An 18,686-nucleotide genomic window follows, 5' to 3' on the forward strand; every position below is an offset into this window, starting at 1 on the left:
ATTCTGTTAATTTGTCCACGTATTTCTCGCGCACCATTCTTTCCCATTCTTTTCAGAATTGATTTTTTCGATTATTTGTTGGTGACATATCGATTTACTTTGTTTGCAGATATTCTTGTAATCTCTTACTGCCTTTAAATATTGTAATTTGTCTTCTGCGTTATTTGACTCCCTATATACATTGAGCAATTCAAAACTTTTCTCCCTAGCTCTATTGCATTTTGAATCATACCAATTTTGTTTGGGCTAAAAAGAACTTTGTATGTTTCTTTCTAGTTCGTACCGACGTTTTTAATACTTTAGAAAGATAAAATCCTGTTGCCATGTTGCAGGCCTTAAGTACGCTGGGACAACTGTGAACTTTGCACTCCCAAATTCAAATATAAAATAAGTTGTCATTTCTTCATTTCTTGCCTCAAAGGTGACACCTTTTTTATGATATCCTTGCTGACGCCAACCAAAATTCCCCCTATTCTTCTCCCGTATCTATGATTCCGAAATGCCGCATTGTTATATAAATGATGTTTTGGGAAGTATTTTTTAGCTTTTTCAAATGCCTCTGACGACAAGTGCGTTTCAACTAAAGTAAACAAATCTGCGTTATTAATATAGCTAAAAAAGATGGGTACATAAGTTTATTTTCGATTCCATTTACATTGTAAGATACCAAATCAATTTTAGAGTATATTTTATATTCTTATTCTTTTATAGCAATTATTAGTTTTTTGAATTTAGCTGTTTCATGATCGTGTTATAATCCAGGTTAATGCTTTTTATTTCTTCCCAAAAAATTTGATCAGTAGTGAATCAGCGGCAGCTTTTCCGCTAACCAGTTTGTTTACTGCATTCCAAATAAACCTTTGCTTGTTTATAATTAGTGTATCACCTTTCACCCAAATTTTATGGGCTTTGCTTATTCCCAACAGTTTTTGTTTTATATACAATAAAGTTTTCTTTTTTTGTTGTCTTTTCGGAGGAAGATCTCGCTCTACGGTTATTTTAGTACCCTTTAATTTCTTAATATTTTTAAAAACATAATATTTTCCTTGTGAATTTTCAAAGTGTACTATAACAGACATTCTTCCGTTTCTTTCAAGGATCTTCTTTACACTTTTGATTGGTGGATTTATTTTTAATTTATGATTTAAAATTTCATTGATATCCTTTTTTGGGTCATTTGATGCTTCTAATCCTTTGAAAAACAACTTACATGATTCGACTTGATTTTCCAACCAGTTTATATCTCTACCCTGCGATTCACATGTTTCTTTGAGTAAGGTAATCTCTTCCTTTAACATTTTATTTTCGTCACGCAAAAAATGTATTTCATTTGATTTTTAATTTCTTCAAAGTCATCTTTCGAGGGTAGGTTTTTCAATTTTTCATCAAGATTGTTGTTTATGGTGTCTTTTATTAGGGCGACTAACGCCGCTGGATCCATTGCAGGAGTAGGAGTGTATGCGCTAGGTGTTGCTGGGGATTTATGTATAATTCGAATTTTGGAAGATTGCTCTGGAGAATTTTCAGGTGAAGATCTGGGCATAATGTACTTTACGTGCAGGCGACCCAATTTTTGTTGGGCTTGTTAAAAAAAAATTAAATGAGCCACCCTGTTGTTCAACTACAATCTGTTTATTTTATTTTGTTTTGTTCCTGTGTCACCCTGTTGTTGACTTTCAATTTCCAATTATATGTATCACCCTGTTGTTGTATTGCCAATCGAGATTTGTTCGATTTTTAACTAATCGATAACAGTGCCATCTATCTCATCAATGTAAACATTATACTGAGGATTAAGGGCACCTTATACGGTCGGATAAACCCTGCGACACAACACGTTGCGGCGACAAATCCGATTGTATAAGGTCGTGTTCGGCTGTCGCGGGGACGTGTTGGCATAAAATCAAAACAACTTTGATTTTTTTCTGGTTGGGTGGTACAAATCATTGAGTGTAAGGGGATGTTCGACAAACATTATCAAAGACAAATTTATTTTTACATTAAAAACAGGCATTTCTGCAATGAAATTAATGATGGATCGCCAATTCTGGTTGAAAATTAAAGAAATATATAAATCTAAACAAGTATTGTGGCAAAAACGTGAAAAAATTCCACTTCCAATCAATGGGAAACCAGGCGACAAGTATTCTAAATTCATCAAGTAATTTGTAATATATTAAATTTGTATTACTTCAGGAATCATTGTTTTGACACATATACCAGGATTTTTGTTATTATTTTCTTCCATTTTTTCAGTAAAAAATGGTTTCACCCATAAATCTTCGTACAACTTTCACATTTGTTCGTGTAGTGTAAGGGCAAAACTTGAACGAACACACAACGAATAGACGAACCTCTGTCGGAGTGTTTATCCGACCGTCTAAGGTCCGCTTTAGTCTTGGGCAAAATCGTTCACCATAGTGATTCGGACTCGTCGTTCCTTTTGTACAAAGGAACTAGTTCCTTGAAATCGTTCCATCGTTCCTTTTCGTTCCAGCTTTTTATATTTGTCATCACTGTCATCTACTATAGGCAAAGATGACATTGTTTACTTTGTGCAACGAAGTTCGTGGTCAAATGAAAGATACAAAAAATATTAAAAATTGAATAAAATTACTTAAAATAGTTTATAAAAATATAGGAAGAAAAAATATTGAATGAAAAATTTAAAGAAGTAACTAAACTCATTGCAAGAAATTAAGAATCATTAGTTCCTGAAATGGAACTAATGATTCTATTGAATAGCAGCATACCAATCAATGATTTCATATACATACGCGCCAAAATGAATAAATTGTCATATAGCTCAAACAAAAGTCAAAAAATCAAACTGCGATATGCGGAACTATGGAGCGTAAGTTGAACATAAAACTAAATGACAAAAGGAACGATGAGGACGAAAGAGATGGAACTAGTGACAATCGTTCCTTTTAGTGAACCGTTCATTGGAACTAGTTCGTTCCGGAACAACACAAGACTACTGAGGATACCACACGATAGAAACATACTCCCAGAATAGGTCTAACAAGGGCAGTAAAAAGCCTCTTGGTAACACAAGGGTCCGAAAACTCCTTCTCCCAACGCTTTATGAATCCGAAAACCCCAGATGCCTTACTCACCATCGAATTAATGTGATCATAAAAATTAAGCCTACGATCCATAACAATGCCAAGATCAACAAAAGAATAAACCTCCACCAATAACGTGTCATGTATACTATACATGTATATTAGATTTACCCTACACCAATCACCAAAGCTATCCAAATCATACTGTAATGAATGCACCCGACCAGAATTATCGAACGAGGAGAATAACTTAACATCATCAGCCATCACCAAAAGGCACAATCTGCGAAGGGTGTGAAGATAAATTCGCGAGTTAAATTCGTGGTTTGTATCTCGGCTAAACAAAATTCAAATTTGTGGAACGAATTTAACGTTGTGGGACGAATTTAACTTGTGGAACGTTTTCCAAAACACATTTTTTTTCTTAAAAAGAGGCGATTTTGTGGTAAAAAAAACTGGCAAACACCGTCAATTATTTAATATGTAAGAATACCAAGCATTCGTAGTTTTATATCGTAGAAAAATTGAGCTATAAGAGATAACTCTTCAGCCGTATAAAACAGTCAGTATATCCTAAAGTAATGGATATAAAATAGTAAACTGAAAACATACAACATAAAATGGGTACGAAAATTAGATTCTTAAATAACTTCAGAAGTCTTATGTACAGTATTTGAGATATAGCGTCACCCGATATCGGATATATATATATATAGCCCCGATATTGGATCGTTAACATCTCGAAAACGGCTCTTGGTGAATTGACCGGACAAAATGGCAGTGACGACCACAAAAAATCAAAATTCATAAATAAAAAGTCTCATGTACAGAATTTGAGATATAGCGTCGTCAGATATCGGCTATATATAGCCCCGATATTGAATCTCCTATATCTAAGAAACCATTTGAGAGGAATTGACCAGACAAAATGCCAGTAACAGAAACTGGTTATGGCAAAAAACCAAAATTAAAACTTCAAAAGTCTCATGTACAGTTTTTGAGCTATATTATAGTCAGATATCGGCTATATAGCCCCGATTTTGGATCGTTTATTTCTAAGACACCATTTTAGAGGAATTGACCAGACAAAATGCCAGTAACAGATATTGGTTATGCGTTTTTTGCTGGGTTGTGAAAAGAAAAATTATTTGTTCATTAATATCCTACTTCGGTAGGCAGGTAAATGTCTATGGACATGTAGTGCATTTTGTGGATTGTGTCTGGCATAATTTTTTGCATTCAGGTATAAATTTCTCACAGTGGAAAGTATTGTAGTAACAAAGTGTGGAAGAAAATAGTGGCGATCCAATCAAAAATAACGAAATTATAGGTGATATACACATTCGATAAAATTTACTGTAATCATAATGAAAATGGGGGTTAATCAAATTAAAAAATTAAGTCAATTAAGAAAATGATTGGTAATATATATGTTTTTAGTTAAAGTACGAGGGCAGTTCGGAAACTTCTTAGCCTATCACAAAAAGCGCGGTATTAACAGAAAAAGTTAAGTGTTTTGGAAACTTCCATCTCTGTTATGAACACATGTTAAATTTTGTTTCGATCTGGAAACTCCTTCGTATAGAAATAAGCCTTCAAAAAAGACGCATCCGCAATGCAAAAGTTAGAAATGCGTGCTGTCATTAAATATTTACATAAAAACTTTATCGGGACAAGAAATTCATAATGATATGTGAAAGTGCTCCTTCATATGCAACAGTAAAAAATTGGGTTGCTGAGTTTAAACGTGGTCGTACAAGCATTGAAGATGAACCACGTAGTGGACGTCCAAAAACAGCAACAACAACAGAAATTGTAGCCAAAGTGCATGGTATGGTATTAAATGATCGACGAATAAAAGTGCGTGAAATTGCTAATATCATGGGCATCTCAAATGATCGAGTCCATTTAATTTTGCTTGAAGAACTACAGATGAAAAAGCTTTCTGTCGCATTTGTTAACAGTCGATCAAAAACGCAAAAGAATGAACGTTTCTCAAGCCTTTTTGGATCGTTTTAAGCGAAATAAAATGGATTTTAAGCGTCGTTTCATAACTGTTAATGAGACATGGATCCACCACTATACTCCAGAGACAAAAGAACAATCCAAACAATGGACTGAAGCTGGAGAAAGTGCCCCAAAGAAGGCAAAAACAATTCAATCGGTTGGTAAAGTTATGGACACGGTTTTTTGGGACTTCAAAGGTATTTATTGATTGACTATCTGCAAAAGGGTACAAATTCAAAAATCAATTAAATGTACAAATTAAAATACAAAGAAACACGCCCTGTCTTACAACACAAAAAAATAATTTTTCTTCAAGACAACACACCAGCGCACAAGAGTGTTTTAACAATGGCTAAAATCAACGAATTAAAGTACGAGTTGCTTGACCACCTACCTTATTCTCCTGATTTAGCTCCCAGTGACTTTTACTTGCTCCCAAATCTAAAAAAAAATCCTTGCTGGCAAGCGTTTTACCTCAAATGAAGATGCAATTACAGTTGTAAACCACTATTTGGAAGACCTTGAGGAAAACTATTTTAATCAAGGGATAGAATTGCTAGAAAAGCTTTGGACTAAGTGTATTGAAATTTCAGAAGATTATATTGAAAAATAAAAATATTTTTGAAAAACTAACTATTCTCTTTCATTGATAGGCAAAGAAGTTTCCGAACCGCCCTCGTATTTATTAATCGAAAAAATTTGCTTACATTAAAAAATATTTCCAAATATCTATATCCGATTAGTGGTGCAACGATATCTGAAATACTGTACATGAGACTTGTTATTTTTTTATTTTGGTTTTTTGCCATAACCAATATCTGTTACTGGCATTTTGTCTGGTCAATTCCTCTGAAATGTTTTCTTAGATATAAGCGATCCAAAATCGGGGCTATATATAGCCGATATCTGACGACGCTATATATCAAATACTGTACATGAGAATTAATTTTTTAATTTTGATTTTTTGTGGTCGTCAATATGTCCCACTGGCATTTTGTCCGGATCAATTCACCACGAACAGCTTGCCACATATAGGTGATCCAATATTGGGGCTATATATCCGATATCGGTGGCGGTATATCTCAAATTCTGTACATGAGACTTGTGGTCGTCAATATGTCCCACTGGCATTTTGTCCGTTCAATTCACCAAGAGCCGTTTTGAAGATATTAACGATCCAATATCGGGGTTATATATAGACGATATCTGACGACGCTATATCTCAAATTCTTTACATTAGACATTTTATTTTTTAGCTTTGATTTTTTGTTGTCGTCAATATGTCCCACTGGCATTTTGTCTGGTCAATTCACCAAGAGCCGTTTTCGAGATATTACCGATCTAATATCGGGGCTATATGTAGCCGATATCTGGCGCCATTATATCTCAAATACTGTACATGAGACTTCTGAAGTTATTTAAGAATATAATTTTCGTACCCATTTTATGTTGTATTTTTTCAGTTTACTATTTTATATCCATTACTTTAGGATATACTGACTGTTTTATACGGCTGTAGAGTTATCTCTTATAGCTCAAGTTTTCTACGATATAAAACTACGAATGCTTGGTATTTTTACATATTAAATAATTGACGGTGTTTGCCACCACAAAATCGCCTCTTTTTAAGAAAAATGTGTTTTGGAATACGTTCCACAAGTCAAATTCGTCCCACAAATTTGAATTTTGCTTAGACGAGGCACAAACCACGAATTTAACTCGCGAATTTATCTTCACACCCTTGACTTACGTTTCATCCTAACAAAATCATAAAAACACCTCGGGTTACAATGAATGTCATTCCTAACCTTATCAATGTAACGAACATAACACGCCCTTGATTCCATATTATAAATAGACCTAACGGCAGAGTACCGAGCATAATCAAAATCAGATCCCGTCCTCTTATAACGTCTCAAACATCTATTCCTATCATTCCTGAGTCTCGTCAACTCAGTAGAATACCATGGCTGATTCCTAGGGAATCGCCTAGGGACAGTTCAAGACACAAAACCCTGTAGAAATTATCAACAACGACATCGATATCGGACAACCGATCACACCTACAAGCAGAGCCCCAGCAACACTTGAAAGAAGCGAATTCAACACATCGAAATTCGTCTTCTTAAAATATAGTGAAAATACCTCATCCCGAGCAGCAACCATTTGAGACTCCATAGACAAATTAAAATCGCCCAAAACTACGATCCTGTCCGAATCACTCATTCCAGACATAATATTATTTATTGGGGCAATCACTAATTAAATATTTAGGGTGTATTAGTCAAATAAATTACACACACATGTTTGTATTCCTGCACAGTTATATTTCAGACATTTTGTTGTAAGGAAAAAAGAGACTGGAATTAAATATTTGGGACTTTAAACAAAGATATGTTTAGGGTGAAAGATAAAATGCTTGCACAGTACAAACAATTTTTTGTTTGAAAAAATTCTTCAAATATATATGCTTGAAGCAGAAAATGTTTGGGAGTATATGTTATGTTACAGAGCATTTTTTTCGAGTTGGCCCTAATGTCAACTTAACATTATTTTATTATTATCTTTGTTCAAGAAAATTGGTTGATTTGATTTAAATTTTGCCCAATGTGAGCAAATGTTCCTTATTTGAATAATTATTACTTACTTTGCTTAGAAAAGCTATATACAAATATAGTACACAATATTACTAAAAATAAAATAGTTCATATTTTCCTAAAATGGGAGAAGTTTACTTAAATTGAGTTCATTGTCTCTCAAATGAGAAACTTTTACTAAAATTGTACCTGTGTATAGCGTACAATATAGCGCTAAAGACACTTTAACATTTTTTAATCCAATTTTTCTTCAACATATGAAATTTTCTTATTGAAGATTCCAAAATGAAGACTAATGAAAAGGTTATGGTTCTGGTATTTTCTTTCTATAACCTAACCTACCACTTACAACGATTGACTTCTATTGTTTTGTCATTGATTTTAAATAATTAAAAAACATTACTTACAGGTCGATAAAAGAAATATAGTAAAATTTCCTATATTCTAACAAGTGTGTTTCCTTAAATTTTGAAAGGATTGAATACTTCTTAGTACGAGTGCATTAAGATAGCTTTATTTTAATGAATGCTTTGTTATCAATGAATAAAAATTTCTTGTTCAGTTGTAAATTCCTATACCCCGAGAAGAAATCAGTATTATTTTCCATGTTCTCCTATTAAGAGCTTTATTCTCTGAAAAAATAAAACTCCAAAAGGAGTATTATTTTCTGAAGGAAATAATAAAACTCCTAAAAAGAGTTTTATTTATGAAAAAGAGACTTATTTTAATCGTTATTTTTAGCCACAAAATAACTTTTTTGATAGCACTTATATGGTTATAAGTGCTATCAAAAAAGTAACGGTCCCTGAAATAAGCTCATGTTCAATAAAAAGTAAAAGAAGCCTTTTTGGAGGAGACTATAATTGGCAATCTTGCCCTTTCGATTGAACCTACATTAATTTGGAAATATGATCGAACTATGAACGCAGGACTGAGTGGTGTAGGTAGCAAATAAGCTTCTATAATATATAAATGTTGTGCTCTTATGTTGAAAATAAAAGCCACTTGATTGATTCTGTAATTGATAGTTTTATTTAACAAATTACTATAGGTGCGAAGTATAATGACTATTGTATAAGCTGTCATGATGTGGAGGAAAAGGAATCAATTAAACACCTCTTGTGTGAGTGTCCTGCTTTTTGTGTAAGGCGTAAGCGAATTTTAGGAGCATATAGCTTTAGATTACTGGCGGACCTGGGAAACGTTAAATTAAGCAGTTTGTTAATGCTTTTGGAGCAATCTGGTTGGTTCAACAATAGTAAATAATAGAGAAGGTTCAGTGGTTAAGACTAGAAGTGCCCATATGTAATAGGTACTTTTAGTTAAATATGGTATCACAATGGACTGAATAGTCTAAGTAAGCCTGAAATTTAATCGGGCTGCCACTTTAACCTAACCTAATCTAACCTTTAACAAATTAATAAATGAGATGCGAGTGGTCACTAACGCTAACCATGTAAAGTTAATAAGATAAACAAGAGTGAAAATATATTTGTGTCTTCGAGAAAAGCGCGTAAAAAACTAGACTAGATGTTTTGAGTTGCCATATGAGCAAAAACGTATGTTGATGCCATATCGGTTATATAATTTGTAGGGTAGCCCCTAACAATAAAATAAGCCTTTCTACAAGACTACAAATTTGAATTTATAAATTATGGAATATTTCAATTGCTTTCTATGATTGTTTTTTTATTAACGAGTACAGTATTGTTTTTTTTTCGCCACGGCCTGTCTATCTAGTACTAAACAATAGATGCCTAATGTCAAAACACATAAATAAATACAAAACACAGAAATACATGGCATAAAGAGAATCTCATATATCTTTTCTTAAATTTGTAGTGGTGTATGGTTTATCGTTAATTTGTATTTTTTTCTATTCTTACAGGCTTATGAACTATCGACGTTAACAGGAACACAAGTTATGCTACTGGTCGCCTCGGAAACGGGACACGTTTATACTTTTGCAACCCGCAAGTTACAACCAATGATAACATCAGAAGCTGGCAAGCAGCTTATTCAGACTTGTCTTAATTCGCCGGATCCACCCAGTGTTGGAGGAGGTGATCAACGTATGTCAGCAACGGGTTTCGAAGAAACCGAACTCAGTTACAACATTGCCGATGAGGACTCAAAAGTAAGACAATTAATATACGGTCATCATGGCCACGCTCATCTCGGTCATCCCCAAGCTCCCGCTTCACATTATGGTCTTGATCAAAGTTTAATGCAGTCACCCTATAGCGGTGGTCAACCCTCCCCCCTATCACATTCACAGGCATATGCCCATGGGCATGCACATCATTCGCATGTCTCCCATGTACCGCACTCAACACATTCCCACATGTCCCATACACATCCTCAGCGGTAGGGTTTGCGACTGTGATTTCTTCCACTCTTAGTTAAAATTACATTATTAAGTGACCAATACAAATAAAAGTCGTACTAACATTGAGAATAAGTTCTAACAAATTGTATGTTTTCACACTTCTCATATGTATTTTATGTATTCAACACACTCAATTTGGCATTTGCCAATCCAATTACAAAATCGTTATCACAGTTAGAAAGTTTATTAACGCAAAACTAAAAGAAGATCAAGGTCAGCATATATAAAACGTTCCTTCCAATGTCCAAAAGTAATTACACTTATTGTCAAGCAAATTTGGGAAGATTATGCTATTGCTTAGCAAATGCCGATTTTTTATTGTAATACAAATATACATATGACAGCTGGTGTGCTAAACAATTTTCGAGAACACCTTCAGTGGTTGACGTACTGGGATTTATGCACTTACACATACATAAAAAATGTGTCGTTTCGAAATGAATTGTTCTGCTGATCTCGCCTTGAAGCATATTTCCCACAAACTCTGATACTGGATATGCACTCATATAAATACTACGTAGTCTAAATGTACACAAATATACATATAAAAAAGGAGTTTTCATTGCGCCATTTCGATGAAGAACGTAACAAATGTTTTCCAGTGCAAGCCATACTAGTCATTTTAGATGCTATTTTTGCTAATACCGCTCACTCACCATAAACCACCTCTGCAAGCGTATGGTATAAAATTTTTTGAAACATGCAAAAACATGTCCTAGTATTCGTTAACATTTAATTTATATTTAATAGTGCCATATTTAATGGGATACATACATTCATATTCCTTAATTTATTTATAAATGCAAATGCAGTAGTATCCGCAAACGAAGTGCCATTGAACCGAAGCAATCCTTTTGGAAAAAATAATAGCTTTTATTATTTGGTGCCATTTCACAGAATATTTACTTTCTTTTATGAGGTCGAACAATTTCGTCAGCTAATTCTTATTCAATTTTATTACATTTATAATTACTTGGTATATAGAATTAAATACAACGTGCAATACATTAGTAGTTTTAACGAACCCATATAAGATACATAAATATTAAAACAATGTATGATCAGTATCCCTAGATTTTTAGCATTTTAATTATTCACTTAATGCACTTAATAGATTTAATGCTTGTATATATATATATATATATTGTTTTCTTTTTTTTGACAGCCGATGAGCGTGATTCCATGTTTGACAACTAGAAAATAGTTAAATACATTCGTATATTTATGTTTTAACAAATACTTCAAGTACATTATAAAGTTGTTGACGAACATAAAATATATACAAAATATTACGCCTGATTTTGAAAATAAAAAACAAATAACTCTTATTTATAAATTTATATTAATCACAATATATTAAACAGTGATGAGGAAAAGATACCAATACAATAAATTCTTTTATAATCTTGTTTTCATCATATGAACATAGTTCTTATTTGACAATGGACAGCATTAAACTAAGATGGTCTCTTTTTAAGTTCAAAGTGTTCATCGTGTGTTCGAGTTTACATGTACGTTACGTGAATATTATATTATTTTTGTATCAAATTCAATATGACATGCATTTCTAAAGTAAATGCAATCTAACATCTCTAAAATGGACTTCAACTTTTCACTCGACTTTCCCTATACTTTGTAAACAGTATTTCGGTGTTACTTAGGATTGTTTTTTCTCCTAAAATGTCTCAACAAAATGTAGTACAAATTATTTCAAAACCTAACATCCTCGTCTAAGGTAATGTGATTAATCAACAAAATAAAAATATATGTATGTGCACGATATCGTATATACTGACATCCATGGTAACGACTTGCTGGGTGTCCATATAACAGTTTTTTTTTTTTTTGAAAAGTCAATATATGGTTTATTCGAAAATTAAACAAAAGGTTTCGGGGTTTTTTGCTCAAAACCGGTTAAACCCGAAAAGGTAGGAATAAGTAAAAATGTGTTTTTAACGCTTATTTTATTCAAAAACAAAGAATTAGCAACTCAATGAATTCAATAAAATGAACATATTAAAAAAGTCATGCCGTAATTCCAGTGTAATAGAAAAAATTAATGTCGTAAATGTGCTCCCTTTCCAGGTGATATTTTCCGTTATCTTTTATGAAATTTTTCGTTGCGAATATTTTTTTGTTTTCCTTCTGAGGAGCGAAATTTTAGAAAAACAACATTTTCTGTTGGACTTAAACATGTTCTTTAAAAAACTTATATACAAATATAGTACACAATTTTACTAAAAAATAAAATAGTTCATATCTCAATAAGTAAACTTCGTATAGAGCTAAAGACATTATAACCATTTTTGAATCCAATTTTTCTCTTCGTCATAAGAAATTTTCTTCAACAAAAAAGTTATTATTTTTAATAAATTTTCTTAAATTTGACAAAAAGTGTATTAACTTAACTGCAATTAGAAAACTATTTTAGTTAAAATTTTCCTTTCATGGCAAAAAACTATTTTCCAGTTCCTCAATTGTGTTTTGGCTAATCAATTAGCATAGAAAAACTCTGGTAACCCTGGAAGCAAACAGACAGAATTTTTATTAGAATAAATAAAAGTTAAAATTTCATTGAATTTTCACCGAATATAAACATCAAAGGACATCAGATTGCCCCAAGCAATTGATATGGATGGTTCCCTGCACCCTGACATGGATTGTGACGTGGTAGAAGAAATTGTACATAGTTCTTCAAAACATAAACAAGTCATAGAGTCTGGCAGAATATCAAACGCCCAAACAACAAATAAAATGCAAAACAAGTCAAATGATTGCAAACGACAGCAATTAGAAAACTATTTTAGTTAACATTTTCTAAAATTTTCCTTTCATGGCAAAAAACTATTTTCCAGTTTCTCAATTGTGTTTTGGCTAATCAATTAGCATAGAAAAACTCTGATAACCCTGGAAGCAAACAGACAGAATTTTTATTAGAATAAATAAAAGTTAAAATTTCATTGAATATTCACCGAATATAAACATCAAAGGACATCAGATTGCCCCAAGCAATTGATATGGGGTTCCCTGCACCCTGACATGGATTGTGACGTGGTAGAAGAAATTGTACCTAGTTCTTCAAAACATAAACAAGCCATAGAGTCTGGCAGAATAGCAAACGCCCAAACAACAAATAAAATGCAAAACAAGTCAAATGATTGCAAACGATAGCGTTTAGAAATCATTATTTCACCCATTAATGTTGACATTTCTTCATTAACGGAGAAATTAGCCAATCATGTGCCCCAGGACCAAAACAAATTTGGCGTATTAAGCGTTTTAGCAGCTATGGACATAGAAAATGCACCCACGCCAGCTAAACAACCAAGGCTATCTAAAGACAAAGTAAAACCTACAAAAGAGAAACCCAAGTGATGCCCGCCAATTTTTGTATATAACGTCAACATTAATATGCTGATAGAAAATCTAAAAGCATCAATTCCTGAATTTTCATTTAATGTGCGAAATGTTAACAAAAATAAAAGTAAGTTATACTTTATAGACCCAGCTGTGCATACAGCAATGATGTCTTTGCTTAGAGCAAAAAGCATACACTCATATTCCCTTACCCCTAAGGAATTAAAACAAGAATCTTTAGTACTTCGTGGAATGTACCCAAAAAGCGACGTAAACGTAATAAAAGCTGATTTGGACAAAAAGGTAACCGACACGGTTGCAGCAGTGACAAAGTTTAGAACGCTCATGTCTATAAAAAACAATACAGACACTAACCTCTTCCTGGTTATTTTAAAGCCAGGCAAAAGCCTTACTGACGTTTCGAATATCTACGAGATAGAGAAGTAAATTATAACGTGGGAAAAGCCCAAGAAAAAGGACGGCGACACACAGTGCCACAGATGCCAGAGGTGGGTACACATTTTTCGCAACTGTAACTCCAGTTACAATTGTGTTAAATGTGACCAAAAGCACGTCTCAGGCGAATGTCAGAGGACACGTTCTGACTCCTCAGCGCCATATTGTAGCAATTGTGGGAACTCCGGTCACCCGGCTACCTGGAAAGGATGCCCCATATATAAAAAATATATTGAGGCTAGGAAACAAAGACTGGGCAAACCAAGGCAAGAAAAAGACGCTGCTACTAATAATGTTTATAGAGTCATTAATATGTTTCCAAGAACACCAGTCAAATCTTTCGCCAGCCTATTAAAACCGCCTGCTCCTCACCAGAAACTTCTTCAAACCAACTTCTTCTTCGTTCATAGACGATTTTCTCAAACTATCAAGCTATTTCTTAGAACCACAAGAGCTAACTCTTGAGGAAGAACATGTTAAAATCTGAAGATTCAACGCAATTTATGATTCTCACTCGGAGACTGTAGAAGTCAACAACAGCAAACCACCGAAAAAGTAAAAAGATTGTTCAAAACGAGATATCATTGACAAAATGAATTGAAAAAAATCTTTCGCCGAAACGGAAATACTCAGCAGTGAGTATAAAATATTATCCAAGCAGATACAACTCCTAAAAAATATAATCAATCAATTGCTCTGGAAAATGCTCACAAACTCAACAACAAATTAAGTAGAATCAAACCAGGTCCGTCCGCTTTTAAAGACATATACTCCTTCGCCGGGAAAACTAAATCGCCATTTTGCGAACAACTGACTAAATAACAAGATCATAACAAAGAGCTCGGATATAGCTGACAACTTCCAAATATTTTACAATTCCGCGAGACTGTTCCTGAGAGACCAGCGAGAGATCTTGACTTACTGCGATCCCCACTCACATTTACACATTTAGTGACGATTTCAATTCTCCCACGAATGAAGACACCTTTCACTTCACAAGTCCTACAAAAATAAAAACTATTATTCAAAGATTAAACTCTAAGAAATCGAGCGGTTGCGACAACATCTCCAACTTCATAATTAAGAAATTCCCTGATAGTACAATAAATCTACTATCATGCATATTCAATTACTGCATCAACAACTGCTACTTCCCAACGGCTTGGAAAAATTCAATTATCATTCCGATTAAAAAGAAACCAAACGTCTCGCTGTTTGGTTTCTTTTTAATCCAGCAGAATTTCGACCAATCTCCATGCTCCCAAATATTGGCAAATTGTTTGAACATATTTTAAAGGAAAAACTTGAAATTCAATTCATCTTCAAAAAGTGACACTCAACCCAACAAGCTCTACTGAAATTTCATATTGGCATCACCAAGAACTTAAAAAATAAGATTTGTACAGTCGCAATATCACTATACATCGAGAAAGCCTTTGACTCTGTTTGTCACAAAACCATTCTTTATAAATTAATAGACCTAGACGTTGACCCATACCTGATCAAATTAATTCACAGCTTCCTTTCTCAAAGCCAATTCTCCATCAAAGTTAAAAACTCAATAGCCAGGACAAATCAAAAGTGGCGTGCCCCAGGATAGCGTTCTTGCGCCATTCTTATTCAATTTGTCCACACACTACACACAACGCTAAAGCCATATTGTATGCAGATGTCTGATTAATATACGCTAAGTACAAATCACCACAACAAGCCTTAGACCACGCACTAGAACATCTAAAAGATATTCACGAATATTATAAAACTTGGGGTACTAAAATAACGCCTCTGAATCAGAATCCATTTGTATCCGAAATCCATCAGGTACACAGAAAAAAATATCACCAAAATATTTCCAATTAAAAAGTTAATTGAAGTTGAAATTTTTTTCAATTCATAAATTAATTGGTACAATTAACTTTTTAATCAAGATAGAAACATTAAGTTAATTTAGTCAATGATTGAAAATTTAAAAATTTTTAATTAAAAATTTAATTGATACAATTAACTTTTATTCAAATTCGGAAGACTAAGTCAGTTAAAAAATTGATGAACATTTTTTTAAATTTTTAATTAAATTTGTTTTTTTCAAACAATCAATTGTTAATCCAAATAAAAATTCTGAGCCAATTCAGAATGTAATTGAAAATAGTTACCTTTTTTAATTACAAAATTAATTGAGTTTTGCAATCAACATCAATTAAATTTTTAATTGAATCAATTAAAAAATTAATTGAAATTTGGTAATGAAATCAATTAATTTTTTAATCAAGAATTTTTTCTATGCCCAATTAAAACTGTGATTGATACTATCATTTTCGTGATTGAAGACATTTCAATTAAAAAATTAATTGAATCAATTAATTTCGTGATTGAATCAGAAAAAAATTTTTTTGTGTGTAAGTGTCTAAGATCAGTTGTTAACGTTAACCTTGATATTGAAACTGAGACCGGCTGCCCACATATCGCTGCATCGTTGCAGTGTCAGCATAGATATAATACTTACATGTTATTTGTAATGGAATGTGCCATTTTGCAAAAATCATTGAAATTGTGCAGATGTTGCATTTTTTCTTATATATCTTATATTTATTTTTCTTATATATATATTTATATATATATATATATATATATATATATATATATATATATATATATATATATATATATATATATATATATATATATATATATATATATATATATATATATATAAGGGTGATTTGTTAAGAGCTTGATAACTTTTTTTAAAAAAAAAACGCATAAAATTTGCAAAATCTCATCGGTTCTTTATTTGAAACGTTAGATTGGATTGTTTGCTCACTTGGTCGATTATGTAGACCATAAATCGGACGTAAAGCGCGAAACACATTTCGAACCGAACACTGATTTTGGTAATAAAATTCAATGATTTGCAAGCGTTGCTCGTTAGTAAGTCTATTCATGATGAAATGTCAAAGCATACTGAGCATCTTTCTCTTTGACACCATGTCTGAAATCCCACGTGATCTGTCAAATACTAATGCATGAAAATCCTAACCTCAAAAGAATCACCCTTTATATATATATATATATATATATATATATATATATATATATATATATATATATATATATATATATATATATATATATATATATATATATATATATATATATATATATATATATAAATATATATATAAGAAAAATAAATATAAGATATATATATATATATATATATATATATATATATATATATATATATATATATATATATATATATATATATATATATATATATATATATATATATATATATATATATATATATATATATATCACATGTAAGTATTATATCTATGCTGACACTGCAACGATGCAGTGATATGTGGGCAGTCGGTCTCAGTTTCAAGATCAAGGTTAACGTTAGTTTCATGAATGAAATTTTCATAAATAAATAAATCTTCCACCTGCGACACGCCATCCATTCATACATTGACGCTCATTTTATTGTATGTTCATACACCTACCTTTGCTTTCATCTACTAGGGGAAGTAATTAGTCGACGTCCATTGTGCTACACATATTGTAGGCAAACCGGAGTAATTTAGAAACAACTATGATCAATTTTCTGCTTTAGTCACATCCACAGTCAATTGTGACGTCACATTAGCGTGGATGTGCTATGCCACCCGCATAAGAAGAGCAACAGAAGTTGTAAATTAAAGAAACTCTGTTATCCAAAATTGGATATTTTTCGATTGATGAATAAATAGACGTAGGCAACAGAAACAAGTTTTGAATTTATATTTTGTATCGCACAAACATTTTATTCCTAGTTTTCATCAAAATATATAAGAAAACAACATTAGCAGTAGGCGTTAGATGTCATCACTGGATATGAAGATACCAATGCCTGCAAAATAGATTTTTGCGCATTTGCGCCAATATTTTTCATTTGTTTAATTCGCTTCGAAATAAATTAAAACCTTCAAAACAAAACGTCCCTGCTTTTATTTTATTTATAGCAAATTCTTCAGGACTTTTTATTTTTACTAGATTAAACAAGAGTTGACTTAGATTTAAAAATCATCGAAAGTAGATGAATAATTGGAGGGACATTCTAGAATTACCAAAAATATTACCAAATTTTAAACTAGAATTACCAAATTTTAAAACTTTGCGTTGTGGAGAATTGATACTTTACGTACGAAGATAAAATATATAAACAAAAGAAAGGATTACCCATGGGATGATACGCTTCACCTATTGTAGCTGATATAGTTATGGAATATTTACTGGACAACTGCATGAGAAACTTGACAACAAAACCAAAAATCTTCATGAAATATGTGGACGATATATTTGCTGTGGTTCGGGAAGGTGCAATACAGGAGATCTTGACAACACTAAATGGCTTCCATAATAGCATAAAATTCACGGTAGAGGTAGAAAAAACGGCAGCATTCTATACTTAGACACTTGGTTATCAGGAAAGAAAATTATGAACTGGGTTTAGATTGGTACCAAAAACCAACAGAATCGGGGAGAATAATGAATTATTTTTCACAACATCCAAAAAGGTTAGTGATTAACACAGCAAACATTCTTATAAATAGGGTATTAAACATAAGTGGCAAAGAATATCATTCTAAAAACAAATCCATTATTATACAAGTCACTGGTATATATCAACAAATTATCCGAACGAATTACAAACTCCGAAATCTTTGATAAAGGACAATACACTTTAGCACACAAGTCAAACAATACTCTTAAAAATATATTTTCCATCATGAAAAGCAAGGTCCCCACTATGGAAAAACACAATAC

General features: G+C 32.4%; 1 protein-coding gene across 4 annotated transcripts in view; it reads left to right on the forward strand.

Annotated features, from left to right (window-relative positions):
• Positions 1-18,686, forward strand: part of bs (serum response factor blistered) — a 207,448-nt gene that overhangs the window by 28,736 nt on the left and 160,026 nt on the right. For 2 of the 4 annotated variants that reach the window (XR_012722665.1, XM_075309713.1), the window contains exon 2: positions 9,561-9,809. Coding sequence is in view for 3 of the 4 variants with exons in the window: in XM_075309713.1 (XP_075165828.1) it covers positions 9,561-9,809 (249 nt within the window). In the remaining variant the exon portion in view is untranslated. Of the gene's footprint in view, positions 1-9,560; positions 10,145-11,226; positions 11,390-18,686 lie in introns of those variants that run through there. The other 2 variants (XM_075309715.1, XM_075309714.1) reach the window with 2 other exon arrangements.

This window comes from Haematobia irritans, chromosome 5 (assembly GCF_050003625.1).
Source record: "Haematobia irritans isolate KBUSLIRL chromosome 5, ASM5000362v1, whole genome shotgun sequence".
Taxonomy (NCBI): Eukaryota; Metazoa; Arthropoda; class Insecta; order Diptera; family Muscidae; genus Haematobia; species Haematobia irritans.